The 10,169-nt window shown below is 40.6% G+C and overlaps 1 protein-coding gene across 9 annotated transcripts in view; it reads right to left on the bottom strand.

Moving 5' to 3' along the window:
• Positions 1–314: 314 nt before the first annotated feature.
• LRRC8D (leucine rich repeat containing 8 VRAC subunit D) overlaps positions 315–10,169 on the bottom strand; it is a 54,646-nt gene continuing 44,791 nt past the window's right edge. For 8 of the 9 annotated variants that reach the window (XM_069789184.1, XM_069789183.1, XM_069789182.1 and 5 more), the window contains one exon: positions 315–5,533. In XM_069789184.1, coding sequence (XP_069645285.1) covers positions 2,961–5,531 — 2,571 coding nt within the window. In that variant the 5' untranslated portion in view covers positions 5,532–5,533 and the 3' untranslated portion in view covers positions 315–2,960. Of the gene's footprint in view, positions 5,534–7,915; positions 7,937–10,169 lie in introns of those variants that run through there. The other variant, XM_069789189.1, reaches the window with a different exon arrangement.

Below are 10,169 nucleotides of genomic sequence, written 5' to 3'. Positions count from 1 at the left end.
TCATTTGAATGAACACAGTAATTTTTCTTCTGGGGCCATTTATATATTCTGCAAAACTTCATTAGCCAAATAAAAACAGTGGTAGGTCATTTAGTTTATGTACATGAAAAAAAAAACAACACCCCTATCCTGAAGTACTGAATTCTAGTTAGAAACCATACCTACAGGATTTACTAAGAGCAGCAACTCATACCTCTTCCTTCTTAGATTACAGGTACCACAGAACAAGTTCAGCATAAGATACTTGAAATTCTTTACTCAAGATTTTACTACGCAAACACACTTTTCCCCCCATTAAAAAAAATAGATTAGAGGAAGATATAAACATCTTATTTATTAAATCAAATAGAAATGCAAAATATATTTCACATGCCTTACATGGAAAAGAGATGAACTTCCAAGACTTTAAAGCAAGACTGTGTCAGCTGACACGCAGGAAATCGGAACATTATAAACAGTCACAAAGAGGAGGAAGGACTGGGGGGAGGTGACATGGGGATGATGGGCAGTTCCTCCCCACTCTGAGAAAGCTCTCCTAAAAACAAGAATGGAGTTTATGCTGAGCAAGCATCACAAGCCTGAAATTAACTTTAACGTATACTTATTTTGGAGGAAGTTGTCTAAAGAAGTACAAGTGGCTAATAGCTAGTCAAAACAGTGGTCTAAATTACATATACCATATTCATAGGAAGTGGACATGGACTTATTTTTTGAACATCAGTAGGGACAGCAGGAGAATCGGAAACATCAAAAAAAGCTTTTAAAAGCTGGATCAATCCACGGCCACATTCTGTGCAACTCTGCTATTAAAATAAGAAAAAAAGATGAAAAATAGAACTACTTTTCTAAATATTTTAATTACTTTGTCATCCTCCAACTCTTCCTCCCTCCTACACAATTTCTTGGAAGCTGAAATGACAATCAACAGCAAATACAAAGCATACACCAATAGTATATTCCACAGTTTTTCTGAAGAGTCAATAGTCCAGCAATTTTAAAGTGATCTATGTGCAAAAAATAAACACATGAAAGAGTTTCTTAAAAAAAACAACAACAAAACAACAAAAAAACCCCCACTGCAGCCTTAACTTCTACTTAAAAAAATTTCTGAGGATTAGCACTAAATTTCCCAGTGGAGGACAGATCAGTAACTGCAAGTATTCTGCCAAACCTGCAACTTGGTGTTGCAGAACTGTCAACATCCCAAGTTTACTACCTGCTGGCAAGTGGAAAACAGACTGTATCCCCAAAAGGAGTGGGAAAACGACTATTCATAAGCTGGTCTTCTGATATACATAAACATATGGTGCAGGTATGTATTCAGAGACTACTACCTACAGCTGAGGACAGTCCTCCCAGCATGACTAACAGTAAATGATTAACAATAAAATGTGCAAGATTCATAAGAGCAGTATTTGAAATGTTCCTGACTGCTCAATGCCCCTAGGCCTAAACTATCCCCTCATTAATAGTGGTGTAAGTCAGGCCAGCTCTGGTGAAGTTACAGTAGAAATCGCTGTGCATGAAGATTTCTGTGTGAAAAGAACAGTCCCTTGAACTACAGACTAGTTCAGTCCTGACCACACTACAATAGGGAATTGTGTTTAAACCATGAGTAATCATGTAATCATCTCCCAGCATAGTACTTCTTTTCTGCACAAATGGAATGTAAATGGCCAAGATTTACAACTGATGATTTTGCAGATTTAATGGATTATATTTCTTTAATGGTTCTGGCAATGCAAACTTGGTTAAAAAAACAACACCAAAAAAACCAACCAAAAAAAAAAAATCCCACGCTCACTGCTGTCTGCTTTTTTCTTTATTTGATGACTTTATCTGGCACACCGGGTTTTCTAACAGTGCGTAAATGTTCAAAAACATCAAATTACTTGGGCTGGGGTGGGGGAGAAGGGTGGTCCTATGGTTAAAGTCCAGGTGTGAAAGACACACCACAATAGGTGATAAAGCTAAATCATGTTTGGGTAAATCGTAACTCTTATGTCTCAGTCATTAGTCTCGTAAACGGAGCAGACACCCCAGTTCCTAAGCAAGGGCTGTGAAACAAAACAATCACCAACTCATAAAATGCCTTGAGTTTCCCAGATGAAAACTCAGAAGAGGAGCAAAACATGAGCAGTAAAGTCACTTGGTGTTTAATGGCTTTCAAAGTCACCTTGCAAAACAGTTCAAATATCAAAACTATCCCCAACTCGAAAGCCAAATGGCAGTATTCTCCCTTCTACTACCCACTCCTGTGTGGGACAGAGGAGCGTTATGGAAGCTGAGGGGGAGACCAGCTGTGGGAATGTGACTAGTCTTTGCCAGTGTGAAGGAGTAGCACACTGGACCACAGAAGAAATCTCACCCAACAACATGAGGCCTTGAGGATGAAGAATGAAGGCAAACACACTTGGCCTGATGCAAACACATACCTTAATGCAGGAAAATGGTGGTTCTGGTGCAGTTCAAAGCACAGCCAAACTGGTTTCACTTGCTGAGGATGGCTAAACACTAACAACACACATCAACATGTGTTTCAAGTGCTGTTAGAACCATACCGTATACAACGCTTGTCCTTGTTTCCCCCTCCCATAATGCACTAAAGTAAATCCAGACCTTGAGGAATAACTTGCATAGTAAGAAAAGGTCATCAATTTAATCATTTACTTTAAGCAGGCAAGCAAATTTGTAAACATTCAAAAGCGGCAGCATCCAAGTTACAAACAAATTAAGGAAAAAAGAATTGAGATTATTAAGGTTCTTTATCCTCTCAAAAATTTTGGAAATAATCTTTTAAAACACTGCAAACATTGAACACTCAGTTACACCTCTTCTAATCCTGCTAGTAGTCCTGCCTTCCAAGGAATTCTGCTTTCTAAAATGCATGGTCTCACAATTGCCATACTTTTTAGCATTTGCCTTTTGGAAAGTCAGCTACTGGATCATTTCACCTCAGCCTAAATCCCGTTAGCAAAGGGAATGCTTGTGTCTTGATTCAACACCTCTTTAACTTCTGAGGGCAAAGCATCAAAGAGGTGATCTTCCACCACAAGCCCGCTTTTCCTGAGAAGCTGACACTGCCCCAGAGTGGCTGGCAGACGGTCCAAGCAGTTTCCCTTCAGTTCCAGATGAGTCAGCTGCAACAGCTGACTAACTTTATCTGGGATTGAGGTAATACAGTTTTGTCCCAGACTCAAAGTCCTCAATTTAACACATTTAAACAACTGTTTTGGCAAAATGTCGACTTTGTTTCCTGTGATGTGAAAATGCTGCAGATTTTGAAGCAAACCTATTTCCCCTGGAATCAATGCGATTGAGTTGTAGCTTACATCTAAACACCTAAGTTTCTGTAAACTGAACACTGCGGCTGGTAAGGATTCGAGTTTGTTATTGGAGAGATAAAGAGACTCCAAATTCTTTATGTGGGTAATGGAGGAAGGAATGTTGACTATTTTATTGTGCCACAGCTTTAAACAAGTCAATCTTTTTAAGTGCTGGAAACTGATGATTTCTTCAATTGTGCGTATGCTATTTGACTTTAAATCCAGTTCCTGTAAGTTAGAGAGGCTGAAGATGGCATGGGGAATTCTCTCCAGTTCACAGTTCTGCAGCTCCAACTCTGCAACATTAGTCATTTTCTTAAGGCTATTGAGTACCACAAGCTTAGTGCCATCATTATGAATGACTAGTTTTGTCAGATGTGGTGCCACATCTGTGATATTGGGGGGAATTTTGGTCAAATTGCTCTTCACGTGGAGAATTTTAAGGTGTCTCAACTCTCTGAGAGATTCAAGCCCTATCATTTTATTGTTTTCAGAGTTCAAATTGCCTATCAAGTACAATTCACGGAGGTTTTTAAGCAAATACACCCACGCAGGAATTTCTGCAACATCTGTGAATTTCACATGAAGGCATCTCAAGTGGTCCCGGAGGAAGCTGAAGGCAGTCTGCTCGACCTTCGCAGGGCAGTGGCACAGATGAAGCTCCTGAAGATTTGTCATCTGGGAAATTTTTGCAGGGATTTTTGCTTCAGGAATCAGCTCCAGTTTCAACACATCCAGGTCTGTCAGATCAAACACTGCATCGGGGACCCCTGATAGCATGAAGAGATGCAACTCTTGCTTGTCCTGGGCATTGCGGGAAACATGTTGTCGCAGCTTTTCAAAAGTCCATTCATGGTTTAAACTAATTTCCCGTAGTTTGTTCTCACTTACCTCTGACAAGAAGACACCAAATCGCTTAGAATACAGCTGGTCATACTGATCTACCATATGCAAGAGAAATGCAAAATCATTTTTGACATCAGGGATATCACTGAAGCTACTCTCTTCTCTGACCTTTTCAAAAGAATATTCTTTTAAAGGTATTCGGAACAGCCAGAAAAGTGTGTAGAGGCAGATAAAGCCATAGACACAAATGAGGGAAATATAGCTGATAAGCAGCTTCTTCAACATGTAAGCCATGTTGTGTGTACATTCAAACTGTGTGTAGCCAATCAGGTGTTCCACTTTTGGGTTGCAGATGTGTTCAAAACTAATGGTGTTGACAAAGTTTGCAGTATAGCAGAGAATAAATATGAATTTGACAGTCTTGATGACAGTCTGGCCTACATAGAGCTTGTAAATCAGATCACTGTCCTCCACATGAGCCCGGAACTTACGGACTTTCTCAAACAGCGCTTTGGCTTGTTCTCCGTCTTTCTTATCTAAAATAGTGACGCTGGGAACCTCGATCATTGGCTTGTCAGCTGAAAATTTGAAGCCAGACTTTGTTATCATGGGAGTGCTGGCACTTGGGCTTCCTTCATCACTGCTAGTGGAAACATACTTGGGCAGGGACTGGGCACCAGTTAACCTCTGTTTGTTCTCCTCTGAGTCCTCACATGCAGTTTCAGACAATGCTTTTGTAGTCCAAGGGGACTCAAAGCACTTCCCTAATATAGACACAAAATGCTCAATTTTTGAGCAAGTCTTGGGGTACTTGAACCAAAAATTGCTACTGACTATTAAAATGATAGTATGGATGAGAACAAGATAGGGAAAATACTTTGAATACCAAGGAAGAGCCAAATGATAGCACATCTGGTTAATAAATACGTATTGCTGAAAATCCAAATTTGTTTTACGGCCTGAAGAATCTTTCTGCTCCTTCTTCACCTCCTGGCCTGATTCAGTGGGTTGATACTGAGAAGAGGTAGCTCTGCTCAGGGGTACATCAGGTGTTACAGTAGGGGCACTTCCGAAGGAAACCGTTCTCATTGATGCTTCTTCTCCTTGACCAGTGGTTGTTTCAACAGTTGTAAAGTCAGCCTTCCCTGACGTGCCGGGTTGTGCTTTTGAATTTACAGTAGACTGCAAAACTGGCAAGCAGACCACCTGGTCTTTGGTCAGCTGCATGGTTCCAGCAAAAATGGCAACCATTAACATAACAACAGCTAGATAATCCATAAATACATCCCACCATGGTTTCAAGATACGGTAAGTTGGCTGGATGTCATTGAGCGATGCAACTTCTGCAAGGGTAAACATTCCTACAAGAGAAAAAAGACAAAATCAGTATTGTTGACTGATGAGCAGGTTATTTTACCATTTAATAACAATCACACCATGACATACAGATCCTCAGAAGGTTCCAGTTTTCATTATGTTTTGTTGCCTGTCACACGTTGTCCATCATTCCACTCAACATTGTTTTCTCAAAGGGTATGTACTGAAATGATGCATTACTTCAGCATCAAAACAGAAGTCTTCTCACTTCAGGCCAGATGATATTTACATATCTTTGCCACTTCACAGTACAAGCATCAAGGCCTGCTCTGTGCAACTGAATATCTGAAAGGTAAAGTGCTGTAGCTGATATGTATTAATAATATGAAGAGCAACAACTGATTACACTGCACAAAATCTGACTCTAAAAATGACTGCTTGAGTCTGAACACATGAAATCCAGCACTAGCATTATTTTGTAGTACCTTGCATTTAAACAAAATAGCATTTGTTAAATGCTCTGCACCTTGCTCATGACTTGCACAGCACATTTTAGGTCTCTTGTTACATTATGAGCAAGGTCTCTCATTTCTTTTCATCTAACACAATAACAGTCAATGTCTCCCACTCCTTGCTATTGAGCATCCACATTGCTTACCAAATTGATTGGCTCCTTTCCTTTAAGTACCACTGCACAAGTGAAAGTCTTGCAGTTACTACATGAATATTTGGCACAATTTTTTTTAATGCGTTTGGATGTTTTATAGTGAGAAAAAGTTATCACCTATTCATTGGAAAAAATGGTACTGTAAAATTTTTTTTCCCCAATTAATGAAGAAATAATCCTTCCTCAGAAAAACCCGACCCAGCTAACCAAGAAAAAAAACCCCCACAGCTCTTCTTAACATAATGGGGAAAATATTTTTTTCAGATTATCATCACAGTCTGGTGATCATAGGAAGCAGGTTAGTCCAGGTAGCACAGGAGCAGGCTGCAAGGCTTTCACTTTAATTTAAACATATGCACTGTGAGACAAAAGTGGCAAACTGATCGTGTGAGAATCCAAGTCTCTTTGCAGCTTTAAATAGCTTGCTTTGCTTTTTGTTTTGACAAAATCTAGAGGACTCAACTTATCAGCTTTTTAAAAAATAAGCTTCCTGTGCAAGCAGGATGTGGTAAAATCATCATTTTAACTGCTGAACTTGTGACCCAAATTTGCCATTTCTAAAGTAAAATATGCAGCTTGTGTGCACACATGGAGTGGGCAAGGAGACAGGATGAATATTATCACACAGAGTCTGGCTCCTTTTGGTTGGGAGAAGAACAGCTTAGCAGAGCACAAGGAGATCAAAGCAGGCAGTATAAAGATGCATCAGATTGATTATTTTTAACTTATAGCATACCAATTTGTACAGACCTGCACCTTACAAACCCTAAAGGACAGTGTCACAGGCAATGAATATACAACACGATCATTTGATTATTTCTAGGCTCCATTTCTCTGAAGAAGATAACAGACATTTGTACATGCGGAACTCAAATATCTGCTACTGCCTATATGGTCAAAGGCATGCATTAGCCCCTCTCCTTTCCCGCACGAGCACAAGCAGCTCCCATGGTCTCGGTCTACGGGAAAGGCCAGAGGTTGCCGTCACAGAGCCCGGCATGGAGCTCACGATGAAAGCATGTCCTTCACCACAGGGAGGGATCCAGCCCCTGGCCTCCCACGCTCTCCTCCCAGGAGCTTTTACCAGTTTTGCATACCTAGCCTGGGATTTGGTGAAGGCAGCCAGAGAGGAGAGGGTTTTATCTCACTGCAGGGCTCCTCTCGGTGCTCTCGGCACAGTTGCCAAAATGTAAAAGTTAAGGCGCAGTTCCTCAGGGAATGGTCAGAAGGAACTTCCAGCTCTCTCTCTATTTTCCAGTGGGCAAATGAATGTCAAATACTCCTCCCTCATCAGTAACACAAGTTGTCGGTCGGGGCCTTACAGATCTCCCAGCTGCACAAGAGCCTCCTCCCAGCAGCATGTGGTTCCTCAGCCTTTCCCCACACACCTCCCCAGGGCTGTAGTTGCTGTAGGAGGTGCTGAAGGACACAGACCAGTAACACACCCCACAGCTATCAAAGCCCCACAGTGCTGTACTTGAAGTTGGCTACAAACTCCCATTTTCTTTAATGTCTCCCGGTGCTTACCTAGACTGAGTCACAGCATGACTGCTTGCCCTAGAATTGCTACCTTTGACATTTAAATAACAACTGTGTGCAAAAGAAGAGCATTAGTCATTTGTACTAATGTGAACAGATAGATATAAAAGGACCCTCCTTACTCCTAAGTCACAGCTGCCACCTGCCCAGGACAGGAGAACCACAGAACAGCAGCAGAGGTGGTTTTTTTTTTTTTTTTTTTCCCTGCACGGATTTTTACCTTTCTTGGAAGCTGTTTGGAAGGGATGCTCTCAGATCTCCAGGCTGTTTTCACTGTGGTCTCACCCACCTTGGCAGCCACAAGAACTTCTCGTCCACTAGGTTACTAGTGCAATAGTTCAACAGGAGAGCAGAGCGCCAAACGCTTCGCAAGGACAAGTCACGCACGCTTACTACAGCCATGCCTCTGCACATAGAGCTATGCAATGTGCAGGGAGAAGGAGGCAAGCAGGGTGGGAAGGAGGAATGAGATGACTGCTGTAACAAACGTGGGTAGCTGCTACTGCTTGTTCCTCTGGGGCTAGCCTTTCCCTCAACTTTGCACTAGCTAATTACATGGGAAGTTACTTCATTGCGGTTTGGGGCACAACCTGCAGGATTCCTTTCACAGAATGAATGTGATTTTTTTGCTTCTGCCATGAGAACACGTGGATAAAGCACTGAAACCCAAGCGCTGCAGACGTGGCTGCTCTAAGCTACTGAAATAATGGAAAAGAAATGAGAGAGCACAAAGTGATTCCAGCTAGACTTAGTAAGAACAATTAAAAAAAGCTAAAGCTAAAAATCACCTCTACCAGACCTCTGTCTTGCACACACACAAAATTATTTTAAAAAAGGAGACACAATAGAGCCTGTGTAATCCTCTTTGTGAGGCTGTAGGCAGCGTGGTGTAACAGGAGCTTTACACCAAAAAGTACCACATTCAATGCTCTGAACATGTCTTTTCTTTCAAGTTACTGATACTCACAGAAGAGCTGCTGTTTTGGCAGAGATTAGCAGTTATAAAACACAAAAAATCCCTCTGTGGCATTACTGTCTAACACTGTGTCTCATAAAAGAGAGGCAGACCTTTTTCTAGCTAGCAAAAATCAATGCCAGGAGCTGAAAACAGGTTTCTGTCCTCAGATGTCTAAAGTATTTAAATGCTCCGAGTCTTAAAAAACAAAATGAAAATTGTAAACCTACACACAGTATAAGACACTTTCTGACAGGCTGCAAATATATTTGATATTTTCTCTCTGAAATCCATCATTACATGTCTTGGTGTTTGATTTTACTAAACTAATAACCATAGAAGTTAACTTTTATTTTATTTTTGCAGATGGTTAGAAATCAAACTATTAAGAGGTACGCAGAACAACAGGTCTCTACAGCATTGTAATGATTTTGCGTTTTCTTTATTCCACAGTTAAATTTAAACTATTTAAAGCTTTTAAAACCTACTGTCCAGAATATTCCTTGGAGTAGGCAGATAATATCTTCATCACTAATTTTCACCTCCTTTTAAGGGTGCCAGATTGGGATTGGGGTTTCATGATAAACTGCAGTGATGACACGGTAGTAAGGAAAAGGAAAAAAGGAAAAATAAAAAAAAGAAAGAAAGATTAAAAAAAAAAAACCAAAATGTAAATACCAGTCTGTGTCTGGCAGGCAGAGCCTGCAACTCCCTGCCATAGGTGGTCTCCCCTCAAGACCAGTGCATGCTCTATTCACAACCCCAATGCAAAGAAAGTCTGTAAGCAGGTGGCTCAAACTGAAGAACAAAGTACTATGCAGCTGAAAAGCCAAAACATCTAATTTCTCATGACAAAAACATACATTTCTTTCAGCCCTTTTCAGGGCTTGCAAGGCACCGAATAGACCTTGAGGCTCAGCAGAACATGGGGTTTTTACACACTGAGATCTAGACCCAAACTAGAAAACTGTGATTCTTGAAGAGGAATTTTTAATTCCCAATATGGAATTTCAGGACACAGTCTCCTTTTTAAAATAGCATATTTTAGTTTAGTTTTAATAAACACAGATTTTAATTCAAGCTTATTCCAGCATGATCTTTAGGGCTGCACAAAATAACGAAGACCTTTAATTTTCGCAAACAATCCTTTTTCTTCCCAAACCCTTTGTCTCCAGTTCTGTAACTCAGATGATGCTCTAGGATAACATTAGCCTCTCCCAGCTCCATCCACTACCTCCAGCTATCTACTGGGTGCATTCTCTCCTGGAAAAAAAACCAAACAAAAAACCCTTTAACCTAAAATGCAACTGTTCTAAGCGCAACTGTTTCCTGCTACCTTCTCAGATTTTTAGGGGGAAAGTTCTGAAAGCAGTGTAGTACTACCTCCCTCTGCCTTGGTAATGTGATATGGAGTTCTAGAAATAAAACCACTGTTTATTTTGCAGTTATGTAAGTTACAGTGAAAACAGAATATAGAAAGAAGAAAATTGACAATGACAATACAATTGTTCTAAGTTAC

The sequence above is a fragment of the Haliaeetus albicilla genome, chromosome 8 (genome assembly GCF_947461875.1).
Source record: "Haliaeetus albicilla chromosome 8, bHalAlb1.1, whole genome shotgun sequence".
Lineage (NCBI taxonomy): Eukaryota > Metazoa > Chordata > Aves > Accipitriformes > Accipitridae > Haliaeetus > Haliaeetus albicilla.
Note: the sequence above shows the minus strand (reverse complement) of the source record. Positions and strands in the feature narration are given on the sequence as shown.